This window comes from Saccopteryx bilineata, chromosome 1, assembly GCF_036850765.1.
Source record: "Saccopteryx bilineata isolate mSacBil1 chromosome 1, mSacBil1_pri_phased_curated, whole genome shotgun sequence".
NCBI lineage: Eukaryota > Metazoa > Chordata > Mammalia > Chiroptera > Emballonuridae > Saccopteryx > Saccopteryx bilineata.
This window is the reverse complement of record NC_089490.1, coordinates 142,189,457-142,214,098: the sequence shown is the minus strand read 5'-3', so window position 1 is coordinate 142,214,098 and position 24,642 is coordinate 142,189,457. Positions and strand designations below refer to the sequence as shown.

General features: G+C 47.9%; 1 protein-coding gene across 3 annotated transcripts in view; it reads left to right on the top strand.

Annotated features, from left to right (window-relative positions):
- Positions 1-24,642, top strand: part of C1H19orf44 (chromosome 1 C19orf44 homolog) — a 38,795-nt gene that overhangs the window by 8,618 nt on the left and 5,535 nt on the right. Inside the window, exons 2-6 of one of the 3 annotated variants that reach the window (XM_066271040.1) lie at positions 12,572-13,337; positions 16,621-16,945; positions 20,525-20,598; positions 21,934-22,348; positions 23,389-23,481. In XM_066271040.1, the coding sequence (XP_066127137.1) occupies positions 12,573-13,337; positions 16,621-16,945; positions 20,525-20,598; positions 21,934-22,348; positions 23,389-23,481 (1,672 nt within the window). In that variant the 5' untranslated portion in view covers position 12,572. Of the gene's footprint in view, positions 1-12,571; positions 13,338-16,620; positions 16,946-20,524; positions 20,599-21,933; positions 22,349-23,385; positions 23,482-24,642 lie in introns of all 3 variants that reach the window. The other 2 variants (XM_066271031.1, XM_066271048.1) reach the window with 2 other exon arrangements.

Below are 24,642 nucleotides of genomic sequence, written 5' to 3'. Positions count from 1 at the left end.
TTCTCATATGTGCCTTGACCGTGGGCCTTCAGCAGACCGAGTGACCCCTTGCTCAAGCCAGCGACCTTGGGCTCAAGCTGGTGAGCTTTTGTGCAAACCAGATGAGCCTGCGCTCAAGCTGGCGACCTCAGGGTCTTGAACCTGGGTCCTCAGCATCCCAGTCAGACACTGTATCCACTGTGCCACAGCCTGGTCAGGCCTAATGCATCATATCTTAAAGGATATTGGCAAATCTTGCCAATATTTATACTGAAAAAGGCCTAAAGTTGCATTGGAATGTCCTGCAACAAACCTTCAGTCTCAAGATTATTTTCCTTTCATGGAAATTCTTTTGAAATGATTATTTTCCCAATTGGTGCAGTATTTGACTTCTAAATACATTTTACCCTATTAGATTAACTGGGGCAAACCTGATTAACAAAATATATATTGCTCTTCAATATTCCCTCATTGCAGGGGCAGATTTTGATTTATCATTGGTTGATTACATATTCCTACTATTCGCACATAAGCTTTACTTTGAAGTAACGAATAGATGAAGTTTTTTCTCAAAGAATTTATCTGTTCTTCCAGAAGCTTCTATTTCCAATCAATGTCTGCTTTATGTTGATTTAATATTAGCTTTAGAGCTGGCATTTTCTTTTCTTTTTTAAGTATTTTTTATTTTTTCTTTACAGGGACAGAGAGAGAGAGAGGGATAGATAGGGACAGACAGACAGGAACAAAGAGAGATGAGAAGCATCAATCATCAGTTTTTCATTGCGACACTAGTTGTTCATTGATTGCTTTCTCATATGTGCCTTGACCAGGGGCCTTCAGCACACAGAGTAACCCCTTGCTTGAGCCAGCGACCTTGGGTCTAAGCTGGTGAGCATTTTTTATTTTGCTCAAGCCAGATGAGCCCGTGCTCAAGCTGGAGACCTTGCGGTGTCGAACCTGGGTCCTCGGCATCCCAGTCCAACGCCCTATTCACTGTGCCACTGCCTGGTCAGGCTTTTTTTTTTTCCATTTTTTCCAATGCTGAAAACGGGGAGGCAGTCAGACAGACTCCCGCATGCACCTGACCGGGATCCACCCGGCATGCCCACCAGGGGGCGATGCTCTGCCCCTCTGGGGCGTCGCTCTGTTGCATCCAGAGCCATTCTAGCACCTGAGGCAGAGGCCACAGAGCCATCCTCAGTGCCCGGGCCATCTTTTGCTCCAATGGAGCCTTGCTGTGGGAGGGGAAGAGAGAGACAGAGAGGAAGGAGAGGGGGAGGGGTGGAGAAGCAGATGGGCGCTTCTCCTGTGTGCCCTGGCTGGGAATCGAACCCAGGACTCCTGCACGCCAGGCCGATGTTCTACCGCTGAGCCATCCGGCCAGGGCCTAGAGCTGGCATTTTCTAATTGAGTGTGGAAAAAAATCACTTAAGAGGGATCACAAGTTCCCCACTTTGGGCACTTCAAGCTGAAATTTTCCATTTCAGTGGACACTTGCAAGTTCACCTGCAGAATTATTAATGGGGGGCTGATGTCCTTGGGGCTTGTTGACCTTAAAGGTATGATTTCCCATGTTAATTTTAGTTTTCTTTGTATATCTGCAGAGTCTGACCAAATTTCTAGGGATATTGTGTAGTGGGTTCAAGTGTGCTGCTTGTGGGTTGAGCTCCAAAGGAATTTTACCTCCCAAGTCATCTCAACCCTCTTACATGTCTCGGTTTCTCTCCCCGGCTGCCTAATTCAGCCGTGAGGACTCGGAACACTAGGTAACCAGCCTTCATGTGCACATCCCCTGATGAGTCAATTATTCAATTACAGGTGAATTTGGAAGTCCCTGTGGGGCAGCCTACACGTCATGAGGGATGCCCTCTCGACACCTCCATAGAGATTCTTAGTCACCTAGGAATACTCGATTCGGGCTAGATGGAGGAAGAGCCCCTTATCTTCAGAGCTGAACAAGTTCAGGCTCTCATTTATCCAGCAAAGGTTTTCTTTGTTCAGACTTAGTTAAGTAATTCCTTTTGGAAAAGGCCAAAATTAAAACCAGACATTCATTATTTATCCCCCTGTCCTGCCTTAACCTAGGTCCTCAAACCTTAACCTTTAAGTTCACTTCGAGTATTTCCAAAAATAGCTCAAATAAACTCATTAAAAAATATTTTTTTTCCCTGGGCTGGCCCGGTCAAGACATATATGAGAAGCAACTACTATGAGTTGATGCTTTCCGGTTCTCCCCTTGCCTTTCTCTATCCTCTCTAAAATCAATAAATAAAATATTAAAAAAAAACTATATAAATTTTTTTTACAGGTTTATAAGTTGTTTTACATTGACAGAACATATTTCATTAGCAAACAAACTTATATTTTCAAAAGATATAACAGATTACAGGAACTTTTTGTAAACCCAGGCAAAAGAAACATTTTCTGTTAAGAACTTTAAAAGGCATTAATTAAATTAAACTAGTAGTAGTATTAAATGCTTTCTAGACCACCTGGTTAAAAAACATTCAGAATAACTTATATTTTATAGTGTTATTAATCGTTGCAGAGGAGGCAAAACTTCTTATCTGTCCTTGGGGGCCTACTGAGCCTCAGCTTGGACTTTAAAAGTGCCCTCTTTTCCTCTACACTGAGGTCCTGGCAGGACCCTCCCGTTCTCACAGATGTTAACTCCCCTGTTGTTCTCAGAACCACAAGTTTTTAGATCTCCAGAAAGAGGCTTTAAGATATTTAAATAACCTGTTTTCTTTTTTTTCTGAGTTTTACTGTCTGGAAAAAGGGGGTGATATCTCTCTCCTACTTTGAATTATTAACTTACTTATTTTCCACATAGAATAGTAAGAATTTCAGACAGACAGACAGATGAGACAGACGAGGGCCCTCAAACTGAAATTGATTTCTCCTGGTTCACAGACCTGAGTAGTTTTACATACAGACAAGACAGTTACAGTACAGAGACATGAGCATGACACATAAACAAGTCTGATGAATCCTAATAGAGTTGCTACTTGGCCCTTAACTCTGAAGACAAAGAACACAGAGAACAGTAGTTAGTGCAGCAAGACCTTACAGAGTCCAGACCAAGAAACAAGTTTAGGATCCCAAATTCCATTCTATTTAAGTTTAAATGAGCGCTCCTTACATTTTCTCATTTTATTTATTTATTTATTTATTTTTTAATATTTTTTTAAATTTTTTAATTTTTTTTAAATTTTATTTATTCATTTTTTTTTAGAGAGGGGGAGAGAGAGAGAGAGAGAGGAGAGAGACAGGGGGGAGGAGCTGGAAGCATCAACTCCCATATGTGCCTTGACCAGGCAAGCCCAGGGTTTCGAACCGGCGACCTCAGCATTTCCAGGTCGACGCTTTATCCACTGCGCCACCACAGGTCAGGCCACATTTTCTCATTTTAAAGCAACAATACCCAGAGTATTTGAATACAGGAATAAAACTATTTTATTTAGTGTAATGTTAGAGCTGGCATTTCCAGTTTTGCATGCAAGAACTTGATTTAGGCATCAAAAGAGTCAGCTAGGCTCTCCTAGGTAGATAGATTTCATTCATTGCTTATTTATTTATTTATTTATTTATTATTTTTCTGAAGTTGGAAACGGGGAGGCAGTCAGACAGATTCCTGCATGCGCCCGACCAGGATCCACCCGGCACGCCCACCAGGGGGCAATGCTCTGCCCATATGGGGCATCACTCTGTGGCAACCAGAGCCATTCTAGCGCCTGAAGCAGAGGCCACAGAGCCATCCTCAGTGCCCGGGCAACCTTTGCTCCCATGGAGCCCCGGCTGTGGGAGGGGAAGAGAGAGACAGAGAGGAAGGAGAGGGGGAGGGGTGGAGAAGCAGATGGGCGCTTCTTCTGTGTGCCCTGGCCAGGAATCAAACCCGGGACTCCTGCACACCAGGCCAACGCTCTACCACTGAGCCAACCAGCCAGGGCCTCATTGCTTCTTTTTCCCAGTCATTCAGGAATTATCATCCCAATAAGTGGGCATTTGGCCCGGTGAAACAATGTGAGGTATTTTTGTGTGTGTGTGTGTCTGGTACCATTTTTGTCTCTTGTTGCTATTTTAGAGGTACGATTTCCCATCCTAACTGTGTGTGGCTCCTGAGGGAGGCTCAACCCCTCTTACTGGAGGTTTCTTGCTTCCTGTTCCTGACTAAGGAGTACTACACCGCACTGCGGCTTTTCTTACCTTGGTCCCTGCTTGGAGTTCCCTGGTTGCCGTGGTAACTTTTATTAGGGCCCCTCCCTGCATTGCCCAGAGTTGGGGTTTGTTCGCTGCCTGGGCTGAGCCCTGCTCCTAGCCGAGGGCCACCGCAATGGAGCAGCGGATGGGTCTCTCGACAAAAGTCCTGGGACCCTTGCCCTGGCTGGTTGGCTCAGCGGTAGAGCGTCGGCCTAGCGTGTGGAGGACCCGGGTTCGATTCCCGGCCAGGGCACATAGGAGAAGCGCCCATTTGCTTCTCCACCCCTCCGCCGTGCCTTCCTCTCTGTCTCTCTCTTCCCCTCCCGCAGCCAAGGCTCCATTGGAGCAAAGATGGCCCGGGCGCTGGGGATGGCTCTGTGGCCTCTGCCCCAGGCGCTAGAGTGGCTCTGGTCGCAACATGGCGACGCCCAGGATGGGCAGAGCATCGCCCCCTGGTGGGCAGAGCATCGCTCCCTGGTGGGCGTGCCGGGTGGATCCCGGTCGGGCGCATGCGGGAGTCTGTCTGACTGTCTCTCCCTGTTTCCAGCTTCAGAAAAATGCAAAAAAAAAAAAAAAAAAAAGTCCTGGGACCCCACCTGAGGTGAATGGCAGTCCCAGACGAGCCTCCAAATTGTTAGAGATGAAATTAAACAAGACTCATGGAGACAAAATACCTTGGCAAGGCAACTTTAATGACTTTCACAGAAAGACGTGCTGCTGCTCTTGAAAGCCAGCCAGCAAGCGCACGGGCAGAGGGCAAATTCTGTTTTTATCCCTAACGCAGGCCCTAGGATGCTGAATCTTGCTCCATTTGCTGGAATGTTGGCCATACAATCTTGTTTTTTCCTGATTGGCTAGTTTAAATGGCCGCACCAAGGTGGAAGGGAGGGATGGAGATGTTATTTACTAGGTAAGGGGGTTGAGGAATGGTTGGAAACAACCAGATGACCAAACAAAGTGGGCTGGATGATTGGTAAACAAGTTAGCTATTTCTCATTCTATTCCCCAGTCGGAAGAATCCAAATGAAGGGGGTTGGGAATTAGTTGAAGAAAAGAACATGAGTTAAACATTTCCTTCAGTTGTTCCACTTTCGCATTTTTTTTTTAGAGAGATAGCCAGAGAAAGGGACAGACAGGGTCAGACAGACAGGAAGGGAGAGAGATGAGAAGCATCAACTTATAGTTGGTAGCACTTTAGTTGTTCATTGATTGCTTTCTCATATGTGCCTTGACTGGGGGGCTCCAGTCAAACCAGTGACCCCTTGCTCAAGCCAGCAACTTTGGGCTTGAAGCCAGAGACCTTTGTGTTCAAGCCAGTGACCATGGGGTCATGTCTATGGTTCCACCCTCAAGCCAGTGACCCCACGCTCAAGCTGGTTAGTCTGCACTCAAGCCAGTGGCCTCAGGATTTTAAACCTGGGTCCTGCAAGGTCAGCCAAAGGAGGACAATCAAGTTCAGGCAAGAAAAGTTTATTAGGGGGTCATCTGCCAAGCTAACTCCGAAGGCAGAGGTCAGAAACCAGTTAGTTCTCTAACAGGTTGGATTAAATAGGGGATTTGAGGGTGGGGCTGGCAGTCAGTTCTAGGGGGGGAGGATTAACTGTAAGTAAACTAGGGAACCTTCCACACCCAGGTTAGTCAGTCCTGATGTCTGGGGGGAGGTGATCTGGAATGTCCACTTTTTTTGTCTTTTTTTATTATTATTTTAATTTGTGTTTACATAGATCAAGTGTCCCATCAAATATATCTTCCCCAAAACATAGTATCATTTACATTAGCACTGGAATGTCCAGTTTTTTAATGTCCCTTCATCTACTTAAGGGAGGAGGGGGTCATGGTCCCTGCCTGCAACCCTGTCATTCCAGCCTTCTGTTTTATGGTTGAGGGGCGATGATCATTTTTCTGTACCTGCTTCCTGCTGTTTAGGGGCAGCGAGTCATGGGAAGTAACGGCTGGCCTTGGGCTGTGGTGGCGAAGTAGGGACTTTCTGGTAGGTGGCTTTGAGGATTCCAAGAGGGAGGGTATGGGGGCAAAGTATGCCTTTAAGGGTAAGGAGATAAAGAATAGAGCATGCTGGATCTCCATTGTATCTATTGGCAGATGGTAATCATAGTTAATCATGGCTCAGGCTGTTCTTTTTCTGGGATTTTAGTCAGTCTGACCTTGGTGGGCCCTTAGGGTCAGCAGGCGTATCTGGGCAAATGATTCAGGTTTTTTGTCTTCTTTAATCTGGAGAGATGAAACCTGGAGGCCTTTCCTTGGAGTTTTGCAGCCGTGAGGGTGGTGAGGAGAACGTTGGGATTCACTATGCTGGGTGGTAGAGGTAAATGTGTAACAGAAGTGGGCGAATCTGGCTGAGAAGCAGCAACAGGGCCCGCTCCAAGGACGGGAAATGAAAGGAGAGAGAGGCTCTGAATTTGGAGAGTAGGTCCTGGCCTAAAATAGGCATAGGGCATTGAGGTAGGAGGAGAAAAGGGTGTGCAAAGAGACACCGTGTATGAAACAAAGCAGTGGATCCGTGGCAAGCAGGGAGGAAATAAGACCATCAACACCCACAACAGATCTCTAAGAGATGAGCAGGACACGAATGTTCAGGCAAGGCAGAGTAAGTGGCCCCTGTATCTGTAAGAAATGAAATCAGGCCTGACCAGGCAGTGGCGCAGTGGATCGAGCATCAGACTGGGATGTGGAGGACCCAGGTTCGAGACCCCGATGTCGCCAGCTTGAGTGTGGGCTCATCTGGCTTGAGCAAAAAAAAAGCTCACCAGCTTGGACCCAAGGTCGCTGGCTCAAGCAAGGGGTTACTCGGACTGCTGTAGCCCCACGGTCAAGGCACATATGAGAAAGCAATCAATGAACAACTAAGGTGTCACAACGAAAAACTGATGATTGATGCTTCTCATCTTTCTGCATTCCTGTCTGTCTGTCCCTATCTATCCCTCTCTCTGACTCTCTCTCTGTCCCTGTAAAAAAAAAAAAAAAAAAAGAAATGAGATCAGCTTACCTGCTACTTGGATGGTTACCCTAGGGCCTAGGCTCTTTGATGGTGAGGTGAGATGGGGCCAATGGCCCTGGGCACCTTCAGTCTTCAGTGGCAAGTCCCAGCAGGCTGAGCAAGGTTAGGTCAGAGGTGGGTGGGGTATGGCTGGAAGAGATTGAACCTTCCCTTAGAGGAGCGAGGGGGCAGTCTGTCTTCCAGTGACCCCTTTTTCCACAGTGAGGGCATGGCCCTGGTGGGGGCCAAGGAACCAGACAGACTTTTGCCCAATGATCTTCTTTTCCACATTTGAAGCAGGGCCCTGGTGGAGTCTTATGAGGCCCCTTATGTGGGTTGGAGCCTTTAAGGGCGTATGCCAAGAACTGGTATTCCCCCCCCTCCCCCATTCTCTGGGTTCTGTCTATCTTTTCCTTTTCCTTTGTTTATTATAGACCTTAAAAGCCATGCTCAGGAGATCTCGTTGAAGGGTTTGAGGGCCATCCTCTGCCTATTTAAGCTTTTTCTATATGTCGGGGGCTGATTGGGAGATGAAATGAATGTTAAGAATTATGGCCCTTTTGACTGAATTTGAGTCAATTTTAGTATATTTTTGGAGTGCCTCCATTAGACGGGACAGGAACTGGGCTGGATTTTCATCTGCTCATTGTGAAATTTCTTGGAGTTTTTTGTAATTAACTGCCCTGTGAGGTCTTTTGGAGCCCTACTATTAAGCAGGCGACCATATGATTATGGAGGTCTCTGCCAGGTTTGTCAATTTGATAGTCCCCATTAGGGTCTTCCCGGGGAACCGCCGCTGCTCCCACAGGGTGTTGCCTGTCCATCCTGTGGAGGTCGTCAGCGTCAGCGTGTGCCTCTCAGCCAACCAGACTCGCTCCTCCTCGGGTAGTGAAGTGGAGGAGAAGATGATAGAGCTCATGCCAGGTCATAACACTGGGTTAGGTATTTGTTTTATTTATTTATTTATTTATTTATTTATTTACAGAGACAGTAAGTCAGAGAGAGGGACAGACAAGACAGGAACGGAGAGAGATGAGAAGCATCAATCATTAGTTTTTCGTTGAGTGTTGCAACACCTTAGTTGTTCATTGATTGCCTTCTCATATGTGCCTTGACTGCAGGCCTTCAGCAGACCAAGTAACCCCTTGCTGGGGCCAGTGACCCTGGGTTCAAGCTGGTGGGCTTTTGCTCAAGCCAGATGAGCCCGCGCTCAAGCTGGGGACCTCGGGGTCTCAAACCTGGGTCCGACGCTCTATCCACTGCGCCACCACCTGGTCAGGCTGGGTTAGGTATTTAAATTCCTTTACGTAGGTGTCTGGGTCTGTGGAGAATGAGCCTAGTTTCTTCTCTATCTGTGACAGGTCTGAGAGGGAGAATGGGACATGGACCCTAACAATTCTCTTGGCGCCTGCTACCTTTTGGAGAGGGAAGAGGGGGGCTGGAGGGTCCTGGGGGGTATGTTGCTTTGTACGGGAGCAAGTGTGGGGAGGAGAAGGGAGGTCTGGGGGGTCAGTATCTGATCCTGAGCTTGAATGATCCCCAGATGGTGGGGAGTTGTCAGCACAGGGGGGAGGTAGAGAGGGAGCAGTCGGAGGGACAGTGTGATCAGCTGGATTGAAAGGAGGAGGGTCGGAATCTGCAGGAGGTGGAGGTTTGGAATGTGCTAAGAGGATTTGATAAATGGAACAGGTTTGACAGAGAGAGAAAGAGAGAGAGAGAGAGAGAGAGAGAGACAAGAGCAGAGAGCAAAGACGGCCTTAACGTAGGGGATTTCCGACCACTTGTCATTGTGTTGACAGAAGTTATCAAGGTCTTGAAGTGTTTTAAAATCAAAAGTGCCATCTGACCGGGCGGTTGCGCAGTGGATAGAGCATCGGACTGGGATGCAGAGGACCCAGGTTTGCAACCGCGAGATTGCCAGCTTGAGCGGGGGCTCATCTGGTTTGAGCAAAAAGCTCACCAGCTTGAGCCCAAGGTCGCTGGCTCACTCAGTTTGCTGTGGCCCCCTGGTCAAGGCACATATGAGAAAGCAATCGTTGAACAACCAAGGTGCCACAATGAAGAATTGATGCTTCTCATCTCTCACCCTTCCTGTCTGTCCCTCTCTCTGACTCTGTCTCTGTCACAAAATAAATAAAAAAATAAATAAATAAAATTTAAAAAAAATCAAAAGTACCATTTTCAGGCCATTGAGACCCGTTACCTATTCAATATTGGGGCTATGCAGTACTCCAGTTGTGAGGCTCCTATGATATGCAGTTAGAGGCTATGATGAGTGAGTGCCAGAAATCCTGGAAGGAGGAAGGGCCAAGGGGAGAGGTGTTCCTGTTCCTTGGCCAGTTTCTGAGAGTGAAAGCAAGGATCACTCACAAATTGGGCGTCCTAGATCTGTGAGGATCAGGCCTGAAGGCCAAGAGGGTCTTCTGGCCTAGCGCTAGGACTTTGAGAGGCCGGGAGCTGAGAGAGAGGGAGAGAGAGAGAGGAGAGACCCGAGAGCTAGAACTCGTTACTCACTGTGACAGGAGGAATCGCCGGTGATGTTCGCAGGGTCAGCAATGGCAAGGGTGGAAAGCCCGAAGAAGGGCGTCCTCTCGGCAGGTTCAGGAGAGGCAGCCAGAAGGTGGATCAAGCCCAGGGGAAGGGAAGCGGGAGAGAAGGGCGACCCAGCAGGTCCCAGCAGGCGTCCCTCCTGGGTTTCAGCACAAAAATGTAAGGTCAGCTGAAGGAGGACACCTGAATTCAGGCAAGAAAAGTTTATTAGGGGGTCATCCGCTGGGCTGACTCCTAAGGTGGAGGTCAGCAACCGGTTCTCTAACAGGTAGGGTTAAATAGGGGATTCGAGGCTAGGCGTTGGGAGTTGTTAGGGGGGCCAGGGGTGGGGGGTGGGGAGGGATTAACTGTAAGTAAGCTAGGGCAGTGGTCCCCAACCCCCGGGCCGTGGACCGGTACTGGTCCGTGGGCCATTTGGTACCGGTCTGCAGAGAAAGAATAAATAACTTACATTATTTCTGTTTTATTTTTCAAGTCTGAATGATATTTTATTTTTTAAAAATGACCAGATTCCCTCTGTTACATCTAAGACTCACTCTTGACGTTTGTCTCAGTCACGTGATACATTTATCCATCCCACCCTAAAGGCCGGTCCATGAAAATATTTTCAGACATTAAACTGGTCCGTGGCCCAAAAAAGGTTGGGGACCACTGAGCTAGGGGACCTTCCACACCTGGATGAGTCAATCCGGATGCCTGGGGGAAGGTGATCTGGAATGTCCAGTTTTTGTAATGTCCCTTTGTCTACTTAACCTAGGAGGGGGTCATGGCCCCTGCCTGCACCCTATCAGGTCCTCAGTGTCCCAGGCTGACACTCTATCCACTGTGCCACCACCTGGTCAGGCTGTTGATTGATTCTTGTATGTGCCTTGATTGGGGTTGAACCCATAACCTTGGGGTATTGGGATGACTCTAACCAACTGAGATATCTGGCCAGGGCAAGCAACTATTATAAATCTTTCAGTGGGTCATTCCTCTTCTTCAGGAGCACACAGGAACTCAGATATGCTGAAAGTTCTGGCTCTTCCCCCCAGAAAAATGTACACAAGCCTGTGCATACAGCCTATGGCTGACATTGGTGGGGGGTCCTATGTCTGTTCATAGCTGTCCCCTCTTCCAGGCAGCGGTTCTCACACTTTTTTTTTTTTTTTTTTTTTTGTATTTTTCTGAAGCTGGAAACGGGGAGAGACAGTCAGACAGACTCCTGCATGCACCTGACCGGGATCCACTTGGCACGCCCACCAGGGGGCGATGCTCTGCCCATCCGGGGCGTCGCTCTGTTGCGACCAGAGCCACTCCAGCACCTGGGGCAGAGGCCAAGGAGCCATCCCCAGTGCCCAGGCCATCCTCGCTCCAATGGAGCCTCGGCTGTGGGAGGGGAAGAGAGAGACAGAGAGGAAGGAGAGGGGGAGGGGTGGAGAAGCAGATGGGCACCTCTCCTGTGTGCCCTGGCTGGGAATCGAACCCGGAACTTCTGCACGCCAGGCCGACGCTCTACCACTGAGCCAACCGGCCAGGGCCACTCACACTTTAAGTGAAATAAGATTTTTCTGGGAAGCTCAAACACAGATTGTGTTTTAACAGCTCTTTGTTAGAGAATTGAGGACAACTGCATAAAAGATAAGCCCCAACTGGAGTGTAGCTGGGAGCAGGACTCACTCACAGCAGAGGGGAGTAACTGGCGAGGCAGTGAAGCTCAGTCAGGGAGGGGGGTCTTTGGAATTGGACTTGAGCTTTGAATTTGGTTCAGGTGCTTACAGGCCACGTGATCTTGGCTGGTGACCTAACCTGGGGGGCTTTTATTTCCTCCCACTCCTGTGTGAAAGGGGGTTGACCATAAATAACTGACTCAAGGTTGTATGAGGATTAAATGAGATAATGTAGCTCTGAGCAGAGTGCTAGGCACACTGTTGGAGGCTGAGAAGTTCTGGCTCTTAAGTTTTATATGTGAAGGAAATGTTTAACTCATGTTCTTTTCTTCAACTAATTCCCAACCCCCTTCATCTGGATTCCTCTGACCAGGGAATAGAATGAAAAATAGCTAACTTGTTTACCAATCCCCCAGCCCCCTATGTCCAGTCAACTGGTTGTTTCCAACCATTCCAAGCCCCTTACCTAGTTAATGATATCCCCATCTCTCCCGTCCACCTTGATGCAGCCATTTAAACTAGCCAATTGAGAAAAAGTAAGATTGTACGGTCAACACTGCAGCCAATGGAACAAGACCCAGCATCCTAGTGTCTGCGTTAGGAATAAAAACAGAATTTGCCCTCTGCCCGTGCGCTTGCTGGCTGGCTTTCAAAAGCAGCAGCACATCCTTCTGCAGAAGTTATTGAAGTGGCCTTGCTGAGGTATTTTGTCTCCCCGTATTTTGCTTAATCTCATCTCTAACATATGTAATGTCTCATTTAAGACCTGGCATTGGGCCTGACCTGTGGTGGCGCAGTGGATAAAGCATCAGCCAGGAATGCTGAGGTCACCGGTTTGAAACCCTGGGCTTGCCTGGTCAAAGCACATTGGGAGTTGGTGCTTCCTGCTCCTCCCCCTGTTCTCTCTATCTCTTTTCTCTCTATCTCTCTGTCCTCTCTCTTTCTAATAAAAATTAATAAAAAATTTTTTTTAAATTCTAAATAAAAAAAAAGACCTGGCATTGGATGATAATTCATTAAGTGGTACCACGTGTCTGATCATTTCCCTTGTCGCTGTCAGGCTTGAAGGGAAGGCTCTGCCTGGCTAGACTGCAAGGGGGGATTTGATCTCTCCTGGGGTGGTGGGGACACAGAGATTTGAATGCGTGATATGAATACCAAGTATTCTTATTATAAGTGTTGTTTCTTTCTTCCCTAGAATGGCTTCAACAAGAAAAACCAGCCGTCCCATGCATGATATCTTTGGTGATTTCAATAATATTCCCTTAGAAGATTCAAAGATGGAAAAAATCAGAAACTTGAAAATCAGTAAGGATCTTACCCAAGGAGCTCCCAGTCATAGCAGATTTCTAAAAAGAAGCCAAACTATGGGTGAAAAACACTTATTCCAGAAAGAGGATGCTGGCCTGGGGAGTGGGCTCTGGTTGTCCTCGGGTCGACCCCTGACCACTGCCTCAAAGCTCAGGACCAGCACTGCGCTCAGGAAGCTGGCCCAGATCGAATCCAAGATCATGAATAGGAAGGTACAGATGAACTTGTCTGACATGGAATCTGACCTGAAGCCCTCCGAGGACACTCCTCTCAGGAGAGCAGACAAAATTTCCCCCAGGAGTACAGTTGAACTTTCTTCACAGAATACAGACAAAACCTCCCAAAAGCAGGCCTGTGAAATTCCTGTTGCCAAGAGTAACACACCCAGCAGCAAGGTCAGTAGGTTTCTAAAGAAGAGAGAACCAGCTGTTGAAAAGCTATCCCCTGAAGCCCATTTTGGGAAAGGGAGGAATTTTTTGATACCCAAAGAGAAGGAACCTCCTAGAAAATTGGATTCTCCGGACAGTGATGAAGAAGAAATGAAAGAATTGCTTGGAAGCTTGATGGGATCTTTTAGAGAAAAAGAAACACACATGAATTGGGATCTCACCAGGATCAGAGTCAGTGAGAAAGAACAAATCGAACTATTTTCGGTAAGATTTGCCCATATTATTTTCAACAAAGCCTTTGCCTTTGCACCCAGAAGCTACCTGAGAAAAGGGTTTGACAAGAAAAGGCTGGGTTTCAGACTGTCACAGCGACCTACTGAGGGCCTGCTTTGTAGGGGATGGAATTTGGGCTACAGTTGGCAGTTTTGCAATAACTTGTAATTGTGTACACCACAGGACAGCACTTTGTATGACTGATGGAACACCAGAGGTAATTAATGCCAGGCAATCCATACTCACTTGTTATTTGTACCACACAGGAATCATTAACTCAGGAAGGCTGTATTTCCATTAAAATTTTTTTTTAATTGATTCTAGAGAGAAAAGACTGGGGGGGGGGTGAGGCAAGAAACATTGATTTGTAATTCTACTTATTCATGTTTTCATTGGTTGACTCATTTATGTGTCCTGGCCAAGGATCTAACCTACAGCCCTGGTGTATTGGGATGATACTCTAAGCCCCTGGTCAGCAAACTGCAGCTCGCGAGCCACATGCGGCTCTTTGGCCCCTTGAGTGTGGCTCTTCCACAAAATACCATGTGCAGGTGCTACCTCGATAAGGAATGTACCTACCTATATAGTTTAAGTTTAAAAAATTTGGCTCTCAAGGCCCTGGCCAGTTGGCTCAATGGTAGAGTGTAGGCCTGGCTTGTGGGAGTCCCGGGTTCAATTCCCGGCCAGGGCACACAGGAGAAGCGTGCATCTGCTTCTCCACTCCTCCCCCTCTCCTTCCTCTCTGTCTCTCTCTTCTCCTCCCGCAGGCAAGGCTCCATTGGAGCAAAGTTTGCCTAGGCGCTGAGGATGGCTCCATGGCCCCTGCCTCAGGCGCTAGAATGGCTCTGGTTGCGGCAGAGCAACGCCCCAGATGGGCAGAGCATCACCCCTCTGGTGGGCATGCCGGGTGGATCCCGGTTGGGCGCATGAGGGAGTCTGTCTAACTGCCTCCCCGTTTCCAACTTCAGAAAAATACAAAAAAAAAAAAAATGGCTCTCAAAAGAAATTTCAATTGTTGTACTGTTGATATTTGACTCTGTTGACTGATGAGTTTACCGACCACTGCACCAACTGAGCTACCCGGCCAGGGCTATATTTCTATTTTTTTATTGAGGTGAAATTTACATAAAATTAACTATTTTCAAATGAACAATTCAGTGGCATTTAGTACTTTCACGATATTTTGCAACTACCACCTTTATGTAGCTCCAGAACATTCTTATCACCCCCAGAGGAGACCCTGTACCCATTAAATAATAGCTCCCATTTCTCCCTCCCCCGGTCCCTGACAGCCACTAATCTTCTTTCTGTCTATGGATCTGCCTGTTCTGGGCATTTCTTATAAAAGAAATCATACAACATGTGGCCTTTTGTGTCTGGCTTCTCTCACTCGGTATCATGTTCGTCTCCATGTTGTAGTGTATGTCAGTGCTTCACTTCTTTTCTTTTTTTAGTAAGAGGGCAAGAGAGAGAGACAGACAGACAGGAAGGGAGAGAGATGAGATGCATCAGCTTGTACTTGTGGCCCTTTAGTTGTTCATTGATTGCTTTCTCGGATGTGCCTTGATGGGGGAAGGGGTGCTACAGCCAAGCCAGTGACCTGTGACCCCTTGCTCATGCCAGTGACCTTGGACTTCAAAAGCCAGCACTCAAGCTGGTGACCTCGGGGTTTTTTTGTTTTGTTTTGTACTTTTCTGAAGCTTGAAACGGGGAGGCAGTCAGATAGACTCCCGCATGCGCCCGACCGGAATCCACCCGGCACGCCCACCAGGGGGCGATGCTCTGCCCATCCGGGGTGTCGCTCTGTTGCGAACAGAGCCACTCTAGTGCCTGAGGCAGAGGCCATGGAGCCATCCCCAGCGCCTGGGCCATCTTTTGCTCCAATGGAGCTTCGGCTGCGGGAAGGGAAGAGGGAGACAGAGAGGAAGGAGAGGGGGAGGGGTGGAGAAGCAGATGGGCGCCTCTCCTGTGTACCCGGGAATCGAACCTGGGACTTCTGCACGCCAGGCCGATGCTCTACCACTGAGTCAACCGGCCAGGGCCAGATCTTGGGGTTTTAAACCTGGGTCCTACTCAGCGTCCCAGGTCGATGCTCTATCCACTGTGCCACTACCTGGTCAGGCAGTGCTTCACTGTGTGTGTGTGTGTGTGTGTGAGAGAGAGAGAGAGAGAGACAGAGAGAGACAGAGAGAGACAGAAGAGAGAGAGAGAGAGGGACAACAGATAGGGACAGACAGACAGGAAGGGAGAGAGATGAGAAGCATCAATTCTTTGTTGCAGCACCTTAGTTGTTCATTGATTGCTTTCTCATATGTGCCTTGATGAGGGGAGGGTGGCTATAGCAGAGCAAGTGTCCCCTTGCTCAAGCCAGTGACCTTGGGCTCAAGCCAGCGACCTTGGGCTTCAAGCCAGCAACCTTTGGGCTCAAGCCAGCGACCATGGGGTCATGTCTATGATCCAACACTCAAGCCAGTGACCTCAGGGTCTCGAACATGGGTCCTCTGCATCCCAGTCTGATGTTCTATCCACTGTGCCACCACCTGGCCAGGCAGTGCTTCACTTCTTTTAATGGCCAAATAATTCCACTGTGTGGATGAACCATATCTTATTTATCTATTAATCCACTGATGAGCATATGGGTTGTTTCTACCTTTTTGGCACTGTGAATTTTACTGGTATCAGCATTTGTGTACCAGTTGCTGAGTCTCTGTGTTCAGTTCTTTTGGGTATATACCTCAGAGTGGAATTAATGGGTCCTGGAGTAATTCTATGTGTAACTTATTAATCACCAAACTGTTTTTTACAGAGGCTGCACCATTTTACATTCCCACCAGCAGTGTATGAGTTCCAATTTCTCCGTATTCTTGCCAATACTTATTTTCTGTTTTTTTTATTATAGCTATCCTAGTGGGTACTAAGTATTGGGACGGCTGTGTTTTATGGTGAAACCCTCTGCATATTCATTTCTGTTCTGTCAAAGGTCCAAGCTGTCACAGATCATGTACTCATGGGGCTTTGTTTAGAAAAATGTAATTAACAATATGTATTTGAAAGCAAAATGATATTTCTGATTATTTGTGGTGTATTTCTAATTTCAGTGTTATCTTGTCTAAATGTTGTACCCTGATTTCCAGAAATTAGAGGAGAGGAGAGAGAGGGCCGCTGAGGGATAAATATATGATTTAGAAAGCCTTGATCTCATGAACCCTACTGGCCACATTGTGGAATGATAAGGACTTTGGTAATATTGTTTCTTTTCTTTCTGCCAAAGTAGGATCAGATTCCAACTAAACCAGAACTCCTTGCACCACCCAGTGAGGAACTTTCCAGCCCAATGCCGCTTGGGACGTCACATCTGCCAGCCTTCCAGTCGGCAGACCAGACCCTCCGCAGCAGGCACTCCCGCGATCGCTCCCCACAGACGCACGTTCCAGGGGACACAGCGTCCAACATGGCGTCATCGTTTTCCATCACCAGCACTGTGTCCAAGTCAGTGCCCCTGACCATGGCACACAGTAGGCTTTCACCCTCTCAGGGAAGGAGCGAGGCTGAACCTGGGGAAGAGTTGCTGTCAGAAGCCTCTGACAACAGCCTAAATGGTAACCCATGACCCTGTGCAAAGCTGCCACCCTGGGCTGAAAGGGCAAGGCCATCATTAGGTCCCCAATATGGTGGTCACAGGCTATTGTCACAGGGAGTGCCTGGTGGGCCTGTCACACCCTCAACTCCCTGACCTCCTTTCCTGGTTGAGGGGCCAAGTCAGATTGTTGTCCTGTCTTTATTTATTTATTTATTTATTTTTTACAGAGACAGAGAGTAAGTCAGAGAGAGGGATAGACAGGTACAGACAGACAGGAACGGAGAGAGATGAGAAGCATCAATCATTAGTTTTTCATTGCGTGTTGCAACACCTTAGTTGTTCATTGATTGCTTTCTCATATGTGTCTTGACCGCGGGCCTTCAGCAAACCGAGTAACCCCTTGCTTGAGCCAGTGACCTTGGGTTCAAGCTGGTGGGATTTTGCTCAAACCAGATGAGCCCGCGCTCAAGCTGGCGACCTTGGGGTCTCAAACCTGGGTCTTCTGCATCCCAGTCCGACGCTCTATCCACTGCACCACCGCCTGGTGAGGCTGTTGTTCTGTCTTTAATGTCTTCGCCCAGTAACCCTGACTTGTTACAGAGCAATAACCTGAAATTCTAGAAATCCTTCTAGAACCATGTGAAAAAGAATGGCAACTCAGTTTTCCTTTTTATAAAAGAGAAATTTGCCTCCTTTCTAAATTTGGAAAAAGAAACAATCTCTAATCAATCACAGTGAATATCTAATATTTTCACATTGTTGAACATTTTTATTTTAAATTTATATATATTTAAGAAAGAAAGAGGAGAAAGGAAAGAGATGTGCTGCCAACATGGATTTCTTCCTTCTGGGGAGCTTTCTCCTCAAATCTAAACTAAACAACTGCATCCCCAGAGCCCGCGCTGTCCTGTGAGGATACAGACGCCAGCCCCGCCCCCCCCCCAGGTGCCAGGTGACGGGAACTCACGAATCAGTGGAACGGGAAAAAAAAAAGATTTTTCCTTTTGCCCTTTTATGTTCTCCACTGGGGCTCTGCAACAAAAGACATGAACAGGAGAAAAGCATGTGGATGGTCAATAAATATTTAGTGTAAGTTTTACATGAGGCAGGAGCCCTCATGAGGAAATGAAGACCTGAAGGAAGGCCAGGCCTGAGTCTGTGCATCCAGGTTTGATGAGGAGTGGAAAGGCCTGGAGAAATGTGACAGGATGAAAGGAAGTGAGTAAGGGCAGTAAGCTGGGGGATGCTGAGCAAGGCCTGCCTGTTGCAATTCCTCTCAGTGTCCCCCTGTCTTGGCCACAGGGTGCTGCTCCCTTCCTCTCACAGAAGGGTCTTCTGACCTGCTTCAGGGAGAAAGAAGGGCAGAGACCTTGCAGCACCTGCCATTTCTCAGATTCATTCATTTTGAAATATTCAATACACCGAGGCGCCACCTCGGGGTGGGGGTGGTAGAATCGCTGCCAGCAAAGGTCCACCCTCCCACCCGCCCAGGTTAGGGTCAGAGGATGCATCGGGACAGGGTTTAGGTTGTAGATATGAGACCAGTTTGAGCATTTTCAGGGGCTGCCATCTGTCAAATGCCACTTGGTATCTGCGGCACTGGCCAGGATCCTTGGTCCTGAGGGGCTGGTAAACGGTGTTCTCACCAGTGAGTGTCCACTGCTGGCCTGGAGGGACCTCTCCTGGTGGCCAGACCCACCCTTCCACATCCAGATGTAGCCTCCAAGGAGGGAGCAGCTAGGAGTGACGAGTACAAGTCTGAGTTTGGGGTCTGACATACCTGGATGGACATCCTGGCCATGCTGGTTATTGGTTATGCAGTCTTGGCCTTTCTGTGCTTCAGTTTCCTCATCTGCAAAGTGGGGCAGAGCCAAGTCAGGGAGCTAATACCCGTGAAGTGTCTCCAATGGCCCTGCCTTAGTAAGCGTGTGCATTTAAGGTCAGCTGATGTAATGATAATGATACTTTCCAGCCAGTGACTGCTGTCCCAGTACTCAAGTCCATCATCTCCCTTGGGGCCTTTGTCCTGGGCCAGCTGGGAGGGCTTAGTTCAGAGGTTTTGTTCATAAGTGCATGTTTGGATCCGGGTTAGAGGAGCTTGGAGGAGGGGGTGAGCCCTCAGAGTAGAACGACAGGGGATTGGGTCTGGTCTTGCGATGGGTGGGTCGAGCGCATAGGGCATGCCCCTCAGCTGATGTTGCTTTTCTTCTCCCTCCCACCTCAGCTCCTGCTTCCTGCCCAGGGGACCCTGCTGCCATTTGTTTCTGCTCATAGTCTTTAACACCCACGTTATCGGGCCTTGGCGATTGGCCAGCTGGCACATCAAAATGCTCATTCAGTGTCAGCTCCCATGCCCTTGAGTTGCTTTAAATGAGAACATAGGATGCTTCGGGACCAGTCTCACATCTTCCTGAGGTGCCACTTCTTGGGCCCTGTAGCCTTCTTCCCACCTCCCCGAAAGGTTGGGGTGCCCCTCCCCACCCTCATACATCTAACACACTTGTCACCTTGTATCATTCATAGCATTGTGACTGCTCATCTGTCTAAACCAGGACCCAGGAGGCCCAGCATCTGTTTGTTTGTTTGTTTGTTGTATTTTTCTAAAGTGAGAAGTGGGGAGGCAGACAGACTCCCTCGTGTGCCTGACCGGGTTCCACCCAGCATGCCCATCAGGGGGCGATGCTCTGCCCATCTGGGCTGTTGCTCCAATGCAACTGGAGGCATTCTAGCGCCTGACGCAGAGACCATGGCGCCATCCCCAGCGCCCGGGCCAACCTTGCTCCAATGGAGGCTTGGCTATGGGAGGGGAAGAGAGAGAGAGAGATAAAGGAGAGGGGGAAGGGTGGAGAAGCAGATGGGCGCTTCTCCTGTGTGCCCTAACTAGGAATCGAACCTGGGACTTCCACACACTTGGCCAACGCTCTACCGCTGAGCCAACCAGCCAGGGCCCAGCATCTGTTTTTATAAATAAACTTATCAACAGAGCCATGCCCAGTTGTTTATACCTGGACTGTGGTGGCTTTCACACCAGAAGGACAGAGCTCTGTATTTTCCATCTCACTCTTTTAAAAAAAAATTTTTTTTTTTACAGAGACAGAGAGTAAGTCAGAGAGAGGGATAGACAGGTACAGACAGACAGGAACGGAGAGAGATGAGAAGCATCAATCATTAGTTTTTCATTGCACGTTGCAACACCTTAGTTGTTCATTGATTGCTTTCTCATATGTGCCTTGACTGCGGGCCCTCAGCAGACTGAGTAACCCCTTGCTGGAGCCAGCGACCTTGGGTCCAAGCTGGTGAGTTTTTTGCTCAAATCAGATGAGCCCGCGCTCAAGCTGGTGACCTCGGGGTCTCTAACCTGGGTCCTCTGCATCCCAGTCCAACGCTCTATCCACTGCGCCACCGCCTGGTCAGGCTCCATCTCTTTAGGGGAAGAGCATGCTGACCCCCTGGACTAGCTTACTAAGCACAGACAGGGACTATGTCTTCCTGTCCTCCTCTTCCTAGTGCTTAGCCCAGGGCTAACATGATGGCAAACCTCTATGGAGTAAATAAATGAGTAAATATTGTCATGTTACTTTTTTTTTTTTTTTTACAGATTTTAGAATAAATATTTTATCCCTTGATGATCTGGCTCCAGCTGTCAGTGAGAAATTGGACTTGGAACAGAAAGTAAGTACAACTATCTAATTTTTTATGATAGGTCATGCATAGAGAGGCTTGCAATTGTTATTCTTCATTTAGGTCAGCTGTTCTTCACTGGGGGTGACTGTGCCCCCAGGGTACACTTAGCAATATCTGGAGACATTTTTTGGTTGTCATGACTGGGGTGGGATGTGCTGTTGGTGTTGAGTCAGTGCCCTGCAAAGGCACAAGATGGCCCGCACAGCAGAAGAGTTTTTGGGCCTCAAATGTCGAGTACCATAGGGGAGACCCCGACTTAGGTGATAACAGGATGAAGTTGCTTAATACATATGACATTAAAGCAGGTCCCATTTTAATCACCCCATAGCACCACCTAACTGACTTGTTTCAGTGCCCTTTTGTGATTCTTGCCATTAGCCACCACCTTACTATCAAAGGCATTTAAAAATATTTTATTTATTGATTTTACAGAGGGGGGGAGCAAGAAGTATCAACTCATAGTTGCTTCACTTTAGTTGTTCATTGCTTGCTTGTCTTATGTTTTTTTGTGTTTTTTTGTGTGTGTGTGTTTTTTTAGCGAGAGAGGCAGAGAGACAGACAGACAGGGACAGACAGATGGGGAGAGAGATGAGCAGCATCAACTCATAGGTGCAGCACCTTAGTAGTTCATTGATTATTTTCTCCCATCCAAGTACTAACCAGGTCAACCCTGCTTAGCTTCCGAGATCAGAGGAGATCTGACGCATTCACGGCGGTATGACCGTAGACCATTGATTGCTTCCTTGTATGTGCCTTGACCAGGGGGGGCTCCAGCTGAACCACCAGTGATCTTGGGCTTCAATCCAGTGAACTTTGGGCTTCAAGCCGGAGACCATGGGGTCATGTCTATGATCCCATGCTCAAGCTGGTGACCCTGTGCTCAAGCTGGTGAGCTTGGGGTTTTGAACCTGGGTCCTTAGTGTTCCAGGGCGACGCTCTATCCACTGTGCTACTGCCTGGTCAGACTTTTATGTGTCTTGACTGAGTAAGCCCAGGGTTTTGAACAGGTAACTTTATTATTCCAGATGGACACTTTATCTACTGCATCACCACAGGCCAGACAGGCATGTTTCAATAATGCACAATAATAACACTTTTACAGATGTCACTCATGTGCTCCCCTCACACACTCAGACCATCAGTGCAAAGTGCAGCAGCTTTGTGCTGAAGCATTTCAAAAGTCCCTCTCAAATACTCCGCCTGTTCATATCTAAGAGGACCAGTGTGGACCCTCGCCTGCACCTCATTCTAAGGCAGTGTTATTTGGAGCATGTTTATCATCTGAAAACACTTTCTAGTTGTCTCTACTGTTCTTTGTTTCAGAAAGGTCAGAGGAACAAGGCATCCAGCAAAAGCCTCTGGGCCAGGGGCCCTCCAACTGGAAGCGAGGTCTCAGAGCACCTGAGCGAGTTATTAGCCTTCTCTGCTGGGCTCCAGAGTGCTTCCAGCTTAAGGCCGATGTCTGAGGAGCCTGTGGTCAGCATGGTGAGCTTGGCTTATTCGGAAGATTTTGAGAAATCCTCAAGTCTGACAGCATCAGAGCCAATGACCCATTCTGAGGAGTCCCTGGATAGGACGTTGGCCACTTTGTCTGAACTCCCTGTGAGCTTGAAGACAGACCATCCCCCACGAACACGTGCATCTCAGGAAAAGTGGGCCCAGGATGTTACCCGGATCATGGTGAAGGAGAAGGCTGTGCAGACCCTTGACCTTCCCTTCACCTACCAGTGGGCACAGGGTAAGCATGTGGCCTAAAGGTCGGAGAGAGAGGTGCAGGCCATGGTGACAGTGACAGGCACTCAGTGCGCACTGCGGGTATCCTTGGAATCATGACAAGGAGCTCCAGGGTCTGGAGGTCTACCTGTCATCATTAACTAGCTGGGGGGACCTTAATGTCCTGGTTTCCTTTTCCACAGTTGTGGGGGGCAGACTAAGGCAGCAGTTCTCAACTGGGGTGATTCTCTCCCCTGGGGACATTGGCAAGGTCTGGAACCATTTTTGGCTATGACAACAGGATGACATTGTAGTGAGTGGAGGCCAGGAATGCTGCTCGCCATCCTGCAGTCCTCAGGATGGCCCCAACAGAGTGATGTGAGCTTCAGTGGGCAGTAGCACAGTGGATAGAGCATCAACCTGGGATGCTTGGGACCCAGGTTTAAAACCCCAAGGTCGCTGACTTGAGCAAGGTGTCACTGGTTCAGCTGAAGCCCCTCCCCCCCCCCCCCCATCAAGGCATGTATGGGAAAGCAATCAGTGAACAACTAAGGTGCCACAACTACAAGTTGATGCTTCTCATCTCTCTCCTTTCCTTTCTGTCCCTCTCTCACTAAAAAAAAAAAAAAGTGATGTGACCACAAATGTCAGTGTTGCCCAGGGTGAGCTAGGACAGTGCATCTTCAAGTGACTTATGGGGCCTAGTGCAGGGTCTTCAAGGGCTGACACATTGCCAGTCATCTCAATTTGGTGTGTTTGGATGGATTCTCTTTTTTGGTGCAGGGGGCTCTTCTCATCATGCCCAGTGTGACTTCCCAGACATTTCTCTTCTCCCCAGTGTCAGCTTTGGCCCTTCTGGACAGAAAGCTCCCTTTCCTATAAACATTGTCTTGTTCCTTTGTCTTGTTGAGACAATACCCACAACATAGACAGAGCTTGTTCCTGGACTGGGCAAGGGGAGGTAATTCTCCCCAGTAGGTTCATTTAGATTGGAGGGTAGCTGTACAGCAGCCATTGCTCCAAATCCTGCCATTCACCCCTCCTCCTTTGTCCTTGGAACAGCAGCTGGTGTGGCGACAATCGGGCCAGCCCTGGGAGGTGCTTACGTGGATCCTGCACCCATCGCCAGTCATGTCATAAGCACAGATGCAATAGAAGGTAACAACAGCCCAACTCCGGGGCCCATGCAATGAAGTGAATGCATTTTTACCTGCAAATTCACGTCTACCTTTGGAAATGTGGAGCCCCCTTTAGCACCGGGTTTGGGGAATCCATTGGCAGAGATTGTCACAGCCATGGGTAGCTACCACAGTTTGTAGGATCCTAGACGACAGATCAAGTGTCCAAAAACCTTCAGTCTGCCTTGCCAAAAGAAAACAATGGTGGACAAAAGAGAAAGGTTATAAGTAACACACCTCTAAGCCCCTCCATCCAACTGGGCTATTTTTGTGTGTTCCCCTTTCAGCCTTTTTATCCAGAATTCATATTTGTTTTTTCTCTGAAGACACTCAGCCCATGCTGTGAGGCAGCCAGCCAGGTGGACAGGGACCTGGCCTTGCTGAGTCTGGCGGACTTATGGGGTCTGGGGAGGCCCCACCCTACCTGGGGTGGGAGGAAGGCACTCAAGTCACCCAAAAACCTTTTCCTTATGGAGCCCAGACTGCCATCTTCCCATGGGGCCACTGATGGATGGCTTGGATGACACCAGCAAGGATCTGTCTAGTACCTGCTATTTTTTGCTCATTTTTGTTTCCTTAGCTTTCTTAAAAGATGAAGGTATAAAAATATACCGATTGTAACGAAACATTTATATGTTTTGTGTTTTTTTATTTTTTTTTATTTTACAGAGACAAAGAGTCAGAGAGAGGGATAGACAGGGACAGACAGATAGGAATGGAGAGATGAGAAGCATCAATCATTAGTTTTTCATTGCGCACTGCAACACCTTAATTGTTCATTGATTGCCTTCTCATACGTGCCTTGACTGCAGGCCTTCAACAGACCGAGTAACCCCTTACTAGAGCCAGCGACCTTGGGCTCAAGCTGGTGACCTCGGGGTCTTGAACCTAGGTCTTCTGCATCCCAGTCCGATGCTATATCTACTGCGCCACCGCCCGGTCAGGCCGAAACATTTATATGTTTAAAAAAATAAAAAAGACAACCTCAAAGATTTTTCGATGTTATTATGTAGTTTTAATAATGACCATTTTTAATACTTTGCAGTTTTTATTTCTAATTGTTTTGGTTATAATTTTAATTAAAATTTTTAATTATGTGTTTAAGAATGCTTAATATCAAATTTACCCTTTTCTTTTTTTA